The sequence below is a fragment of the Hippichthys cyanospilos genome, chromosome 3 (assembly GCF_059441005.1).
Source record: "Hippichthys cyanospilos isolate Australia breed blue-spotted pipefish chromosome 3, RoL_Hcya_1.0, whole genome shotgun sequence".
Classification (NCBI taxonomy): Eukaryota; Metazoa; Chordata; class Actinopteri; order Syngnathiformes; family Syngnathidae; genus Hippichthys; species Hippichthys cyanospilos.
In genome coordinates, this window is record NC_142371.1 from 9,091,497 (window position 1) to 9,109,476 (window position 17,980).

General features: G+C 39.3%; 1 protein-coding gene across 1 annotated transcript in view; it reads right to left on the reverse strand.

Annotated features, from left to right (window-relative positions):
* The window catches only part of vps13b (vacuolar protein sorting 13 homolog B), a 298,582-nt gene that overhangs the window by 28,446 nt on the left and 252,156 nt on the right, over positions 1–17,980 (reverse strand). The window contains exons 46-47 of the mRNA XM_088410037.1: positions 12,164–12,325; positions 541–696 (exon numbers count right to left, since the gene is read on the reverse strand). Coding sequence (XP_088266163.1) covers positions 541–696; positions 12,164–12,325 — 318 coding nt within the window. The remainder of the gene's footprint in view (positions 1–540; positions 697–12,163; positions 12,326–17,980) is intronic.

Genomic DNA, 17,980 nt, shown 5'->3' on the forward strand with positions numbered 1-17,980 from the left:
TTGGAAAATAAACAGCCTTCTCTCGAAGCAGTCATCTTTAAAGTGATGCATGTAAATCATAATTACAGATGAAGAAAAAAAAAACGAGGCAGCTTTTATAGTAAAAAGGCAGTTTAAAAAAGGCAAATTATCCCCCTGCATTTATCCTGAAAACCTACTGTTTCATTTGACAGGCATGATCTGAGTTTGTATATAAACATGGATGCTATTTAATTTCAACATACCTGAAATGTATAAAAACAAATATTAATTAAAGGGGCACTCACATACAGTATGTTTTGCTGGGCAAATTTTAGGACGCGCGAGCATGTAGCTCAACGAGGTAAGGGACGACTTCTATGATTTTCAAACCCTATGCTGAGTATTTTGCTTTCATTAAAAGCTATAACACAGACTTAATATAAACCAGATAAACAATGTAATTTATTTGTAGTCAACAGATTATCAAACCAAATATTTTCAGCACATGCCATAAAGCAAGAAGGGGATTTTGAACCGATACAAGTCATTTGTCATTTTGTCACTGTAAAGATATCGTACCTGTTTCTGGACCCCGTTAAGCTGCACCACCTTGATGATGAGTGAGGCTGTGCGGCCTTTGTACTCAATGGTCCTGAGAAGGGTCCCCACATTGTCCACACTGAAAGCCTCAGACCAACGCCAGTTTCCCCAGCCTTCGATGCAGATGTGAAGCAGCTGCCACATGTACCAGAGCCGGGAACACACACAAAAACAAAGACAGAGGCACACTTAACATCAGAGGGTAGTCGCCTCGCTCTTTATTTATTGCATAGCAAAAGGCACATAAATAACAAGATTCTTTGTTTAAAAAGATTTTGGTAGGGGGACAAACACAAAGTTCCTGTTTACTGGTGCAGAACAGGCCTGCTGCTGTACGAAAATAGAAGGAGGAACACACGATAAAACTGGCTGGTGGAAAACAGCTGATGTGGAAGCTAATTGCGGCTGTGTGTGCGATGGATACCGACGAGTCTGTTGTGCACACGTCGAAATAGGAGGCAGATAGTTTTGCCCTGGACCGTTTCAGCTTCATATCCATCTCTTCAATATGGAGCACACCCGTCTGTGTGCATTTGACTGTAAACACACAGCCTCAGGACGACAATAAACAGATGGTGAACAAATTTACATTGGATAACATTTTCCAACTGTGTTTTAGATAATTCCTTGAACCGTGGGTCACAATATGGCAATATTGATGAGGATGACAACTCAATTCTGTGTTTGCAGACTTGTGAGCAGATCAAAACCTTTTTTTAATGATACGCTGATGTTCTACAGTCAACACAAAAAATGCACGGTCATCCATCAAAACAGGGGACTATTCTCTTTGTAAAGGCAGCACTTTTATTGTAAGTGAAAAAAGGAGTATCACAACTGTGTTGCTTCTGTCAATGTCCAATCAAAACCATGTAAAAAAAAAAAAAAAAAAAAAAAATATATATATATATGTATTCATCTGTGGATGCAATAATTGCGATCAAGTGTTTTTAGAGGTTATACTGCCAGCCATCATTGTCCATCTTGGAGGTTACGTCATAGTCCGGGATGACTGTGGCTACTTCATTAGTTGTTACTACTATTACACTCATTACAGCTAAAGGTTCAATTGTATTTTTTGATGCATTGTCTTGCTTGAGTATTATTTTATTGTGGAAGGCACAGATATTTTCATGTTAGAAAATCATTATTATTATTTATTTATTTTTTTTACAGGTATGATTTTGATACCCTGAGATACCCTTAAGTCAGCATTGATTTCTTCTAGACTATGGATGGGCAACTTGGGAAAAAAAAACCCAACAACCATGAACAGTTGAATGTGCAAAACCAGAAGAGGGAATATGCAGGGTTCCAATTTACTAAAAATAAGTTTAGAATATCTAACAAGGCTGTTCAAGGAGAGCATGAAATTCTGCTCTATGCATGACTGCAAGTCTTCGAAGGAACATTCTAATTTTATCAACACAAACCTGTTTACTCTAGAAAGAATATGATAATTTCCTTGAACGTCCTATATACATAACATTTTACACTAAATATCAATAATAAACCCTCTTCCAAAAAAAAAGCTATGAACAACTGAATAACAAAACACAAACAAGAACACAGTGAAAATAGCAAATGACTGCACACCTGTGAAACTATGATTTAAATTCTATTCTCGTTATGCTTTATTTTTATATTATTCTGTTTATTGTTCATACTGTTAGTGCCCTGCACTAATCAGGGCAACAATCCTTATTTCGTTGTATACAAGTTATACAATGGCAATAAAGACATTCGATTCTTTTCTATTTGGAAGTGCATGAAGATATGCATGTTCCCTGCAACTGATGGGCAACCATTGCAGGGTGTACGCCATCTCTTGCCAAAAGTCAGCTATCTTAGGTTCTAATCCAGCCCTGAAGGTAATGAGGACAAGCTGCATAGAAATTTTGTTTTTGACGTGACAAAATTGAGATTTTTCTGATGGCTCTATTTGACAAACTATCTCCAAAATAATGAAGTTCAGAAAGCTGTGGTATGTGATTTTAGTCCGAAAGCGACATTTTGTTTTTATTTTCTGTGTAACAGAGAGCACACTGTATTACTGGAGTTTATCACTACTGACCAGTTCATTGATGCACGGAGCACATCTGTGCTGTAGTAAGATCATTCAATGACTGTCCAGATTTTTATTCTGAGCGTGACATGACGAGAGCTCATGTGTCAAACAATGCAGTGTTTTCATGAAATGATAGTCACAATACAGGAGCTGAATCATAAATATGCATGCTAGATTTAAAGCCCTTTCCCCTTTGGAGGCAACGGGGCTGACATTCCACCCGAGTGAACTCTCTTTGTTTGTGTTGCCGCCAACACAACTTTGCAGCTTGCCACAGTCAAAGAACGAGAGGGAGGATGCCAGAAAGGTTAAAAAAAAAAAAAAAGTGTCGGCAGGTACTGAGAGAAAAAAGGGGCAGACAAACAGCGGCTAGCTACTCTATGCTCCCAAAGAAAAAGCAACCAGATTCAAACTCTACAGTGGTTTTGAAGTAGTTTAAAAGATTTATCCATTACTTTAATGTTCTGAGCTCTTAGGTTTTTTTTTTTTTTTTTTGAAGAAAAACAAATTTCTTCCCGAGTCAGAGAGCAAGGGGGAGCCCTGGTCAAGACCTTTTATGTTTCCCTTCACTGCAATCGTTCGTCAGTGTTTGAAGACAGATTTCTTTACAATAACATTCTTAATCAAAGCCTGAATTCCCTTTATTTGACACTGTCTCTACTTCCTTTTGGGTGAATGGAAGTGACATAATTTCTGGGATCTCTTTCCCTGCGGACTCGATCACAGGGAAAGTGGCGAAGTGGTGTAAACTACCAGGTGGTGGAAGTTACGGTTAAGCCTCAGGGTGGAGAACTACTATATAATCCCCCAAAGCAGCACGAGCGTTAGAATAAAGTGCCTTCAAGTTTGAGCCGCTTTGTAAGCTGCCTGGTATGAAATGGAAACCTTTTAAGTTTTGCAGTCAACTTAAAAGCCTGCTTTACATTCTTAGTATTAGTTTCAGTCTCAGTGAGTCGTTAAGAAGAACTGGACTGAACTTAATTATGGTCAAAATTGTTTGGTAGTGCGCTTACTGGAAGTCTGTGTTGTGCTTCAGCACCATCTGTGAGGACTGTTTTGTTATTTCAACACTTTTCTCTCCTTTAACCTCGTGGTCCCTCCCTCCTCTCTACGCACGTTATCACGCTTGTGGCTCAACTTGACCTTAAAGACAGACGTCATAACAGTGTCTCTCCTCAAACTTCAAACGGAGACTACGGCTAAGTCATCACAGCTCTGACTCAAGCAATGAAAACCAAGAAAACATCAGAAACACAAATTGAACACGTAAGACAACAAGAATGAAAAATACAAAGCTGTTTTGCGTCTTTCTGACTTATCCAACTATTGTGACACAGAAAAAAAGACAGTCTGCCACATGTGGCGGCTTTTAGCCCAGGAATTAAGCCAGATCTTGCACTCCCATTCAGTAAAGGAAGAACCCCACCGAAGGAAAGCATTATTTGTCGTAAGATTTTTTTACAACAGAATGTTAACGTGTATGTGCATGGCATTCTGTTGGATAAGTTGACATTATTGATTATGTCAACGTCAGGCCAGTGGACTAAGAGCATTGACAGCTAAATAAACCCTAATTAAGCACTAAATGTTTCTCACCGCTGCCAAATTTCGAGTTCATCAAGAGAGCCTTTCATGGAAGTGCATCACGGGGCGCTTGAACGATGCTGAGCCCCTGAGCTGACCTGGGCGTGTTTGATGCGTTCTCAAGGGCACCTCGACAGTAAGTGGGAATCAGACTAACATCTCAAGCAACAACAAGATGAACCTATCAGTCCCAAGGTCCAAGCCCTAATGAATAATCTACTGCTTCTTCCAAAGAACTTCAACACTTGTGCACAACTGAAGGGAACCGTTTGCCAAAAGCTAATCTTCAATATTGGAGTTCATTAGAGTTTCCAAAGTTGTATATTGAGTGAGAAATAAATGTGAAGTAAAATCTTCTCGCATTTTTCTTTTGTACAAACCCACGGGGAGATATTGTGATTATGGTTAAATGATGGTGGTTAGCTGGCTTCCAGCACATAACTGGACCCAGCACAATGTATGTGTCACAATGATCTACTGAGGGATTATGAAACTAAATGTTTGAATGTAATCACCCAAAGCATGTTCACCCTGTGAGTGCACTCAACTGCATACTGTCTGTCATCTGGACACTGAGTTAGGGTCATGTTTGTCTTAAGTTTCCTGGCTTTCGAACATATGAACTATTCAAACTCTTGTTTGAAACTCTTGCAGTTTCCTTGAAAAATAAACTTGAAAACCCCCCACCAAATAAAGAAAAAAAATGATGGATAAAACAAAGCTAATTTTGGAATTTTATGATGACGAATAGACTTAACTATGGTTTAATTCTTGTGCAATAATGTCACGGGGACGTTAAGTGAAAATCATTTATTTTACAAACAAAGTTCTATACGGCCTAACTAATTTAAATATGGTATTTTTATTAATATCGTGATCTCCGGGGGCTGCCACTTACTGTCGGCTGGGAATCACATATTACAACTGCTCAGGGTTAAAGGAACATCAACTCACAGCTCAGCCCCAAAACTGACTAAACCCAGAAAAAAGTTGAGCCATGCCATGTACTCATTTTTGCAAATCATTTCAGTACACGCATTGACAAATATCATACACAAGACTTACATTTGTGGGGGGTTTGATAGTACTGTATTCTATGTCGTAGGAAATAGTGTTTCGAAGAGAAATCTCTAGTCAATCTATTGGCAGCACTCATTTTAGGCGCACAATAGTAGTGTGTGCTGCTGCCTTTTGCAGGTACAAATCCCAGCCACTGACACAAAACAAAATGCAACTCCAGCTGGTCTAAAGCCCAGATACAAGTGTGACCAAAATAAATAAATAAATAAATAAATAAAAAACATACCATACAAGTGACTCCTGATGAAAGAAGCCATAAGTCACAATCACAGCTGTATCACTGAATGCTTGGAATGGCAATTATCGGTCACTTATTTTAGCGATGACAAGTTCTTATTAAAAAGATGAACTAATAATCTAGCGCTCAGATCTATTGCGTATGGCTGCTTCTTTTACATTCATTACAAAATCTTATCATACCATGTCGGTGGATATGTTTGTTTTTTTGATACACATAAAATAAATGCCTGAATGCTTACACAATTATTTCAATGATTAACACATGATGACCTCTTGATGTATTTTCCCAAACTAAATATAGAAGGGTCACTATGATGGCATGAAAGTTGACACAGATCCAACTGGGACCATGTATGGCCTCAAAAGATTGGTACCACATGATGCGGATCTTTGTGGTTGCTACGGAAATTATACTCACAAAATAAGACGGGACAGACATTCAGAAATTGTGGTAACTTTGAGAGTCACTCGGCTTTAAATGCTAATAATAACTGGTGAGTCAATCAAACAAGCAGATGCTTCATAGGTCTATGTCACGTCTAATGTCTGCATCGCTTTATCCTGTCCCAGGAGAAATTAATAGTTACAAGGACTCCTGTAAAAGATGGGAGAGATTTGACTCAGCCGAAACCAAAGTAATGATGATCAACTTTGTGGTAAAAAATGACTCCCTTGGTTTGCACGCACTCATATATTACCGACATACTGTGTGTGCCACGACGCACAGGGTAAAACAAGCAAAACAAAAAGTATCACACACATTCTACCCGTTTTCGAATCTGTTAATAATTTTGTCATACATTTGACTGAAAACTATAAAACATAGTGGGTTTTTGCTTATTTTAGTGATAATTTGCTTTATTTTTACTCCAGCCCGATTTGAAACAGTACCTGATTTTAGTTTTTACTCTGGCTATTAACTTTTGAATGTGATACACATCTTTGAAGATGGTATTATTTCATTACACGGTATGGCACGAAGGACCACATTATGAGCAATTCTATTGTAAAGGATTAAAATGAATATTTTGGGTTTTTCAGCAAGCTGCTTCTTCTACCGGTAGGTAGATTGTTCTACGATCTACCCCCCATTAAAACAAGAAAGATTAGAATGCCAAAACATGAATTGGGTTCATAACCATTTATATTCTGGGCTAGAAATGCTATCATGGACAAAATATAAAAAGGCATATGGAACAGTGGCATGTGTTTCCTGCTGAAATGACTTTGATTCCACTTAGCTGGCCTAGCCACCTAACAAATTAGAAACAGGTTCACGAGAACATGAAAGAATTTGGATGATTGTGCTCTGGAAGAGAAACACAATGTTGAATGGCAGGAGGAGGGGAAAAGACAGTAAATGAGAAGCGAGAGCCAGCATTGTCCTTGCCAGGGCAGTCAGGGCTCACCAATGTAACACGAGGGAACTATGGTGGCGCTAACATCTGTCTGCAATACTTTTCTCTCCATGGCTCCCCCTCTCTGACAACAAGCAAAGCACTACACGATGAAAGGACAGACTTGCAAGTCTGTGTGACAACATGCTAAATATGAATAAGTGAGAAGAAGTTTGCACGTGTCATCAATAACAGTTCATAAAACCAAAGCTCAGCGAGCGTTTCAATTATATTCTTAAAATCAATGATTGTACTAATGACACTGCCAAACAAAAACACACCCGATCATGCCAATAACTTCAATGAGCCATAGAAAAAGTTGCACAGTTTCAGAAGATAACATTGCTTTGGCTCCATCTAAAAAAAGGTAAAAAGCCACCACTGTCTAACAACTCCCGCCCCCTTCAGCTCCGGGATTTTGTCCAGAATTGTCTGATAATCTTGGTGTGATGAAAGTTACCACATTACAGCAACAGTTTCATAATTCATACATTTTAAGAAAGACAAACGGAAGATTTTTATCTGAATCTGTCATGAGTTTCTTTAATAAGTCACCCCAAATATAATGGGTTCGCAACCTACAAAAAGTGCTTGAAAAGCAATGACATGGCACCCCCTCCCTCCACACACACACACACACACACACACACACACACACACACACACACACACACACACACACACACACACACGTGAGCAAAGATATGCATAGCTTCAAAACAAAAGACTTCAGTCACAGTAGGAGATCTTATTGTGTAGCTGACATCATAGCCCAATTTGATTTGAGGAACTTGTTGGAAGATGGATCTCAATTGCTTAAGTCTGGAGTCACAATGTGGCAGAGTCATTAATGGGACTTTTGTCATGTGGAGTTTGACCAGAAATGGTTTTGCTGCCCAAACACAGTTACAGCCCTTTGTTGTAGATTCAAGGCCATGGACTTGGCAGGCAAGAGCAAATATTTTCATCCTTTCATTTTTAAAATGCTAACAGATTGACATGTTTAAAAAATTACAAAGGAAAAAAACAGATTTTCAAAGTTCAACTCTCATCAACATGATAATTGAATTAATTCCCCATGTCAGAAAAAGAGCACTTCCTGTGGGACAAACTACAGAGGGAGTTGAATTACTTCAACACATAAACATATACACACATACTAGGAGCCATGACAAGAACAATGGATCATCTGAGACCATGGAATCATAATATAATCTCACAGAAAGGGAGAGGAAAACAACCCTCTTAAGTAAACATTGGGCTGATAGAATTTAGAGTGATGAGAGGGATTTAAGAATATTGAGATAAAACAGTAAAAAGCGGCGATGAAGGAGACGGAACACAGTGTCCGCTGCATTTCTCATGAAGTTTTGGTCATTGAAGCGAACTAAGGCGCTGGGGAATAGAATCGATTAGATTGCGGACGGTGAACAATTGATAGCTTGTGAACATGTGAATGTATAATCAGTAATTACTTCTTATTCTTGGTTGAATAAAACAATTCATCCCTTATAAAACGAAGGCCACAGGTAGCTCCGAGCATGAAGAAAAAAAAGCACGTGCTGATTTGAAGATCAATTGGATATTCACTCGTAGAGACAGGACTTCATCAAGCCGCCAAATTACACCTATCAGTCTGTATAGCAGATCTGTGCACGTGGCACATGCTGCAGACACACCGTCTCCAGGTCCGAATATGTTTGAAAACATTTGAGTATATGTCAGTTATCACATACGCTAATAATGCTAATCTGTGGTAACGCTACGTAAAGCCGTGCTTACATTTTGGCTATGACATGATAGTATTTTAATATAGTCTGGATGTCTTGCTCCCAAACACATTTGTGGGACTAGGCAGCTCACAAAAAATATTTCATACACATTTAAGCCCCCAAACCCAAAACAGCAAGCATTTCTATATGCAAACAACTTTACATCACTTTGTACCTATACACAGTAAAAGTGTTCCCTCGTTTTTCACGGTTAATGGGCATTTATATATTTTACCTAACATTTTAGTAACCCCCTCTCAAACAAAAAAAAAAAAAATAGGTAAGGATCAAAGACAGCAACATCCTTTCATCCGGTCTATGTCCTGATTACGTCCAGAGTTCAACCTTTCTGGAAGCTGCCCAGTACACCACTGTCTGATCTTTAGGCCAAGTAGCAGCTCCGCAAGAGCATTTTGTGATGAAGGACCTACGCTCAAAAGAACCTCCAAGCACTCGCTGTTCCCACAACGGTTTATAATGTCGGTCTGGGGATTGAACCGATGACCACTATTGCTCACGCTTTAACTATTAGACTTTTGGGGATCAGTAATCACTACAAAGTGGACCATAGAAGCCTGTCGATGGAGTAAATCACCATTTATTCGAATTCTGATAATTCCTTGTAGGCACTTGAAAGTCCAAAATCCTGGGGGCTTTCTACGCCCCTCTCCCAGCTAAACCACAAGAACCACAGGGATTTTCATCAGCCAGGCAGCTTCCTGTACTGAGTAGCCAGATATTTCAACTATCCACACCACACGCCAGAGTCCTGAAAAACAACAGGGTGGAGTGTGAGAGGAAAAGCTCTTACGTCCTTCTATACATAAAAGTATGTAAAACACGATGCAATGATGAGTTTTTAATGGACGTTGTTAATCACTAGATGGCTCGTAGTCTACCATAAAGTATAAATATACGTTGCCTCGGTTTGGAAGTGCTGGGGTGTGAAGGCATGCGAGGGTTTGACTAGACTTTGAGTGCCGACAGTCTCCAGACCGTAGGGCACATTTGATCACTTTGTGTAGGTGTGCATGAGGGAACTGAAGAGCGTGACTACCTCATTTATCCTTTTTAATGCAATTTATGGTTATGATTGGCAGAAGAAACAGGGGGCAGAAAAAAAAAACACAGGAGCACTGAGAGGGAGTGTGACCTGAGTCAAGGTTCGTGTTTCACTGAGAAAACACTCTGCTGGAGTGATCCTTGGGAGAAAAGTGACAGATATCCAGAGGTATGTCAACATCAGCGCAAGTCTGGTTTTGACTGCTCCGACGCATTACTCACTTCGCTTTTAGATGTTAACGCTATGCGCTCCTCCCCGAACACGAGTACATCCATTTTAAGGAATTTGCTTCTCCCCTTTTCTATTGTACTCTTTACAAGAACATCTGTAAGGTGAGAACAGGTGAGGTACTGTAAATCATCTCGTACTTCCACCACGACTGCTCTTGTCCAAGCTCTACTTGCCTTGATGATGGTGCATTTTGTTTTAAAATCTTGCTGTGGGAATTTATAGAAACTGATGGAGTGAGGGGGAAAAAAAACCTACTTTTAGGCATGTGGCTAAGTACACACAATTGTTGATGCTATTTGGATATTCTGGAATTCTCTGTCCCTGCGTAGCAGTGGAGGAACTAAGGAATGAGCATACCCAAAGTCGGGAAATGCATGTTTTCTGGAGCAATTAGCAATTTGCCTTTGTGTCTCTCTCCTAAAGGTCACATCGTAGTTTCTTTGATTAATCCAATCTATTCTAATCCCCTTCCCAGGTAACAGTACTGCACAAGTTACTGCACTGCGATGACAGGATATGTCTGGGAGGATTAATGGCTCATCTTGTTCACTTGTTTCAGAGTCTATCCGAAGCAGCATGGGATTCAAGCAAAATAGAACAACCAATTAAGACCGTTGGAAATGATTTGCAAAAGCAACAAAAACAGACCTCCAAGCAATCATTTAAGAAATATAACCCTTTCTTTTATCAGTTTGATTATTTGTGTAACCCTGAAAAATAAGTAAGTGTGTGTCCAAAGGCGGACATATGGGCACACATTTATCATCAGGCTTTATAAGTTAGCTGATTGTTTTGGCAGAGTTGCTCTTACTTATTTATCTACTTTCACAAATCATGCTCATCCAGAGAACACATATTTAATATGTTGTATCACAAACGCATGATAGAATAATATATGACAAAGGCATCTAGGAATTGCATTATTTATCATTTGGACAATGTTTCTTCAGAGACATCTTGAAGATTCAAAGGTCATTTTGACTCATTTCAGACATGATGTTTGCCGTGCCAATATGCCAGATTGCAAGTTCCCCAGTGGGTGTTTGAAATGATGTAAGAGCACAGCTTAACCATACTGAGTGATTAATACAACTTGACTTATTGTGAGTAATTATAGCAATGTCTTTACTCAAGGTTGACTTTCTCACACTTGTCGTCGAGTGCATGTGTTCAACAAGCCCACACATTTATGCTCAGAACAGCCAAGCCCACCCTCCACTCAACCTCAAAACCACAAGGGGTTAAATATCATCAATCTTCTTTACCAACACTGTGTGGGCAGGGACAGAAACCCTAAAGAAATACTTGTCCACCGTACAGTACAGTTATGCTCTGTTGGAAGCAGTATTTATCTTTTGGAGTTTATATTGTCAAAAGCTATAGAGTACCAAATTAACAAATCTACATGAAACCACAAATTTGACACACACTATTAAGAGCTCCAACTGCGTGTTTGTAAAAGACGGACATAACGATGAAATGATCGGTCAACGGAGAATAATCATTTCTGGAATGGAATGGGAAGTTGGGAGAAGGGTGAAATAGTTGTTAGCATATCTGCCTCAAAGTTGACAAGCTAAGAGTTGCAATCTCAGCTCAGGCCTTTCTGTGTGGAGTTTGAGTTCTATTTCTGCTTGTGTGGGTTTTCCCATAATGCAAAAAAGAGATTGAGCGGCAGGCAAACGGACAACATATTCTCTGTCATTTGTATTGAGGATGGATGATGGATGGCTGGATGGATGAATTGAGAAACAAACAGAAGGACACAGACGGAAGCTGAATAGGCAAAAAAGAATGGACGGATGGATGGGTGGTTGAAAATACATACCGTATAAATGAACACAAAGACATCAATGTAAAAAGGCAGATAAAAACTCAAATAATTGACGATACATTTTCTATATAGTTCAAGGAAATGCATTCAAATATATTTCATCCAAATGCCCAGTCCTTGTCTGGAAATATCAGTTACATTATATACCGTGCCTGAAAAACAATAATGTGTTTGCTTGCCAATTATAACAATATCAATTCTCAACTATGCTGTGATGTACAGTACATAACACGCCTGAATGCATGCATTAATTGGGTCAAATTTGTAAAAACGATCAAATCCACAGAGCGCTGAGAATCCAGGTACTTCCCAGCTTTTGTGTGTTTGTGTTACCTGGGGAGATTTGTGGGATCTCCAGCTGTACTGGTGGCTATGGAGGCTTGCCAGCAGCACATTCTCATCTGTGTCCACCTGGCCAAAGAGCAGAGTCTCATGGGTATCGTTGCAGATGACATAGTGGCTGTAGACTAGTTCCTCGGCCTCTGGGTTTCCATTCTGTCAATAAGCAGCATAAAGATGACTGGGGGTTAGATATAAAACTGCATTGGTTAATTAGAAAAATGGCAGAAGAAAGCGCTTCAAACAGCAATCAATTGTGCGCTGCTTGCAAGTACATTTACAACATAGAGCTAGCAGTGCATGGGTTCTTAATCTAAAAAAAAAAAAAAAAAAAATTCTGATCTTGCCAGGTCAGCTGTGAGTCAGTAGGAGATTGTGATGATTTCATCTGTGGGAGCAACATAACCTCAACAGGAGAGTAAAACAAATCACAGGCTGACAGCTAAATAGGATACTGCCTGGAATGAACTGGAGAACCAGATATACATATATATACATGCATAGATATTGGCTGGTAACTCAATGAGGTAATAATCATAATTTATAATTAAACCACTACGGCAAGTATAAATACACGTGAAGAGATCTTAGGCCACCATCTCATTTGTTTTTTCTGCAATCCAATGATGACCATATATAATTATTTCTCAGTCCTTTGTAAGATGGAACAGAAAAGACAGGTAATTGCAAACAGCAGCTCTATTATATGCTCAGGGTTATTTTGATGTAGGCTGTGTCGAAAAAAAGAAAGAAAAAGGGAATTGATGCTGGGGAGTCATTGAGATACTGTACTCCTAATCGGACACACATACATAGATCACGGATAAAGCAAACATGTGTCATCCTGAGATGGATGCCTTTTACTTAAACGTCTTGTGTTTGATGGAATCAAACACAGCTTATGGGCAAAATGCTATGTGCAATTTCAAATTTTATTTGAGCTTCATTTAAAGCATTTAAGCCCTAAGGGGATCTCTCATGTACACTCCTCCCAGCATGTAGTTCAGAGACCTGATTTACTGTTGCCCCACTACTCCCTCAAAAATGACATACTTTCAAATGGCGGAAGGGCTAGTGGTTCTTAGAGGCTGGCAGTAAAAGCTTACAGTCTGACGGCCAAGCACGTTTAAGGTCCTGAGGTTGTTGAGCCGATTGAAAACGGATGGGAAAGTTTCAACCGTTGAAATACATGATGATGGATGTACATGAGAGAGCGAGAGAGAGAGAGCAAGAGAGAGAGAGAGAGAGAGAGAGAGAGAGAATGGTTGAGCAAAATAGAAAGGGGACAGCTGCACTGATTTCGAATCCAGTTCCAGTTTTACAGTGGAACAGTATATGTGCTACCTATCAAATCTGACACTGCACATTTACACACTTCCTGGTGGCATCTTGCTAATCCCGCACTTTAATGGTATCGTTTTTCCACTCTGTTTCACAAGCCAACATGATAGGCGCGTCACAACAGTTTCCTCCCATGACTGTGAGCGCCGCTTTCCTATAAGAATGTAAAATTGAGAAAAACATTCTTGTTAAACAGAGAAAGATGAAAAGACAACTTCTGTTAGCTTCTGCAACAGGTATCAAAAGTATCAATTTCTCTCATTAACACGGATACCATTTCTTGAGTATGCAGAACCTCTACAAGTGGCACACAGATGCATGCCCATAAAATGTCTGGAATACAAATTGTAAATAATGATACCCACTCAAAATAAGAACACATAAAATGTGAAACGAGAGAGTGACGCTATAAAATGGAGCTAAGGAAACAATTGTTAGATCTACAATCATCTACATTACAAGTGGCCAAGCGGGTGATCATAAGAAGTCAAAAAGTCTCGAGTGCATTGCAAAGCACTCTGCATTGCCCGCTCGCATCGCAAGTGTCACGTCTCGCCTGTTTTGCGGGCGTGGTCACGAGAAGTTTGCATGTGAGATTGAGAGCATTATGACAGTCGCCCGCAGAGGGTGCTAGAATTTCAAGAAAATAGGTGGCATAATCGTTTTCATTTTTATCACACCGATGCGATTCTGAACGAAACGCAATGTTTAGACATTGAAAATATGAGTGCAAATCATTTTTAACTTGTTTCCATTGGAAACATTTTGAAAGACACTTTCGTAACACACGTTCATTAAAGATTAAACAAAAAATGATTGACTTGCTCAATGATCATATTTATGAGCTCCATCTGCCTTAAAGGGCAACTGTATTGTGCGACGGGAGCCTCCTCTCATTGAGTCTCCTCGGCTGCAGCAGCCAATCAGACAGTCCGTTTCAGCCTTTGCGGGCTTTAGTATGAATATAATTCTGCTCCTGTGGGTAAATAGTGTGGGTAATATGGCTAAAATGTTACTTTCACAAAGAAATTGATATCGCTTGAGGTAGGACACGAGTTGTCTCGCCTGCTTGAATGCGGCTTATCAAGGCGAGAAAAAAAATCACGTTTCCTCCCCTTCAAACAAATGAAGTCAGCTTGGAAGTTTTCGGTTTTCGGAAAAGAGCCGTGGCGTTGCTACAAGCTAGTAGTGAGTGAGCAAGCGAGTGAGAAATCATATTAAAAAAAAAATGTTGTTCTCTTGAAATTTTTGCTAAAGGTTATCATACCATCAGAATCTGATAAAGTCCCAGCAAGCAAAAGTTAAAAAATATCTACATTATCAGTTGACATATCTTCATGTATAATTAGAGAAAAAAACTAAAACTATTTACACATAGTTAACACAAAACTGCTGAATTCATCTTTTTATACTCTTGCTTGCTGCCTTACGTTCACCATTAAGAAACTTTCCACCCAGCTAAATGCCCGGCAAACCACACCCACTTTCTTGAAAGGAAAAAAAAAACGGTCTGTAAAGCCTTCCCCTGCATGCTGTAGGACTGAGTTCAATCCAAACGTGTTTATTCTTGAGCATCATTACCCGGTGCGCCAGCAGGGGCATCCTCCTCATAACATTTGAAACGGAACCAAGGAGAGACGATAGTTTGTTTCATTCAGTGGAAAACTCAGAATTAAATGACCAGAAACACATACAGCAGTTGATGGCACTGGAAACATTTCAAAAGAAGACGCATGCAACATTTGTTTGTCACCTGATTCTGATGTTTCAGGTTTTTTTTTTTTTTTGGACGTGACGGTGCCCTCTCTCATTTCCATTTGCAAAAAAAATGTTATGTCCCAATCCAAGAGTGTGACAAGATTTAAACATTCTTATGAAGCATGTCAAATTGGGGTTCTACCTAAGATTTGTCTGCAAGTCATTGCGAAAGCGGTGATATATAATCTTGTTGAAATATCAAAACCAAACCATGTATGCCACAAAATTAATTTACTCCTGTTTCTCTTTGACTAATCATATTGAATTTACCCCACATCGGCCTCTACTGTTTACAACTTGGTTTCCATGCATCACATTTCTGACATCACTTCCACTCGTCATTGTTTACTTCATCTGTTTGACTTGTTCCCAGGCTATCCAACTAATCACCCCAATAATAAATGACTGTAATGTAATGTACTTTGTGAAACAGCTTCTTAATCTAATCTTATGCCTCATTGCACATTGCAAAAAACTGACTAAAAAGTTCTCACCGAATGTACTTTTATCACATATCACTGTGAAATGCACTTTTTGTCTTTCCGTGTGTTATTTTTTGTGCAGTTGGGTGTATTTATGTACTGTTATTTCTCGTCTTGGTTCGCTGTTTTTGGCTTTTATTTTGATGTCTGTAATGTATGATAGGACCTCGTCGAAAACAAGATGATACATCTCAAGGGGTTTACCCTAATAAAAAAAAGTTACAACATCTGCAAGCTGTGCTGAGGTAGCAGAGAAGCACCTCTGATCTCAATATTCTTCTATGGATGAATCGCATCTGCGACTACCGGGAAAAGTTTTTTTGAACACGTTGTTTCTATTTACAAAGGAAGGCTATATGTGTGTGTGCGTGTGTGTGTGTAATGGACAAATGGGAACGACTTCTGCATATACAAAGCCCTGTGATTGTGAAGATTTTGTGAGAAAATACATAGAGGCAAGCTTTTGTGTGGCTTTGTCCCAAAGCCACTTCCCTGAGGTTTAGGGGCTACGAAAGGAGCAAAAATGGATGGAGCATTGAAAATGGTGGCATGAGGCTTGAGGTTAAAATATAGGGGGGCTGAAGTTGGAGCCATATGGGGCAACTGACATGGAGGATAAGACTAAAGAAAGATGAATCTGATAACCAGCCTACTTTTTTTTCTCTAAACGTAACCACAATCCTTACTGGTCATGAGAATGGTTTAATAACACCTGAGTGTTCGCTTGATGGAAGAAGCCAAAAGAAAGCACAATGTAGATGAAGGTACATAGTAGGTGAGGATTCTCAACGTTGGGAAGCAGTTTGGCTTGCATCCATCTGACAGCAGAAAAGCTCTTCACAGTATCATGGATAGAACAGAAACTCATGTTGCCATGACAACTACCGTGTGTATCCCAATATACATATAAATTACAACCATGTCACAGAGCAGCAGTTTTATGTATGTTTATTACTGTGCATCTGGAAGTGTTACAGCTTTCCTGGTTCTGAGACTAATAGCATTAACTTGTGTGGTAGTTGAGGAATCTTCTCTATAGTTCAATGGTAACCATGAAGGCCACATCACAACAGACCTGACTGCCAGCTTTGAAACCAGGAACTATTAAGGAGGAGAAAATGTTGACGACAAGTGAGAATATATCCTTCTGACCTGACAGGGCAAAGGCTGTTAGCAATGACAATACTCACACGCAACACGTTTAGCTCCTAATTATGGTGTGTTTCCTCATCGTGTGAAGCAAAGTGCTTAAGGTTATTATGTCGTACAAACCGGATTCAGTTGAGGTTGGAAAATTGCGTAAAATGTAAATAAAAACAAAATACAACGATTTGAAAATCCATCTCAACCCATATTCAATTCAATACACTACACAGACAACATATTTAATGTTCAAACTGATAAACTTGATTGTTTTTTTGCCAAATAATAATTAACTTAGAATTTCATGGCTGCAACATGTCCAGTAGAAGTTGAGAAGTTGAGGCATGTTTACCACTTCATTACATCACCTTTCCTTTCAATAACGCTCAGTTTTGGAAGAGAGGAGGCTAATTCTCTTAGCTTCTCATGTGGAATTCTTTCCCATTGTTGCTTGATGAACCGCCTCAGTCCGGGGTCTTCTTTGTCGTATTTTACGCTTCATAATGCACCACACATTTTAAATGGGAGACAGGTCTGGACTGCAAGCAGGCCAGGGGAGAACTTGGACTCCTTTACTTCAAAGCCACGATGTTGTAAAACGTGCAGAATGCGAACATTTGAACATGAAGCATGTTGTCTTTGTAGTGTACTCAATTGAAAATGGGTTGAGAAGGATTTGATTTGATTTACTATTTACACAATTTCCCAACTTCAACCGAAACCGGTTTGTGGTTCCAAGGTTGCTGCTGTTTAGTCCATTCAAAACAATACATAAACTCAACAACTCCATGAACCTACTCCTAGTGAATTTCAGAACATCCCTGTGGGATATGAAATGACCAAATGGTCATGCTTGGCAAGTTAGGTGGACATCAACATGTCCAAAACACTACTTCAGTGCTGCACTATGAGCTCTCATTAGAGCGCACATTCATTCAAGCATTATTTATGGCTAAATTAACGGACACAAATTGGGAATAAGCATTATTAGTCTACACCAATATAATGACAAAACTAATGTTCAAATAATATTCATCAACCAAGACACTCATTAGAACTTTGGTGATGGAGTAAAAATAAAGAGTAA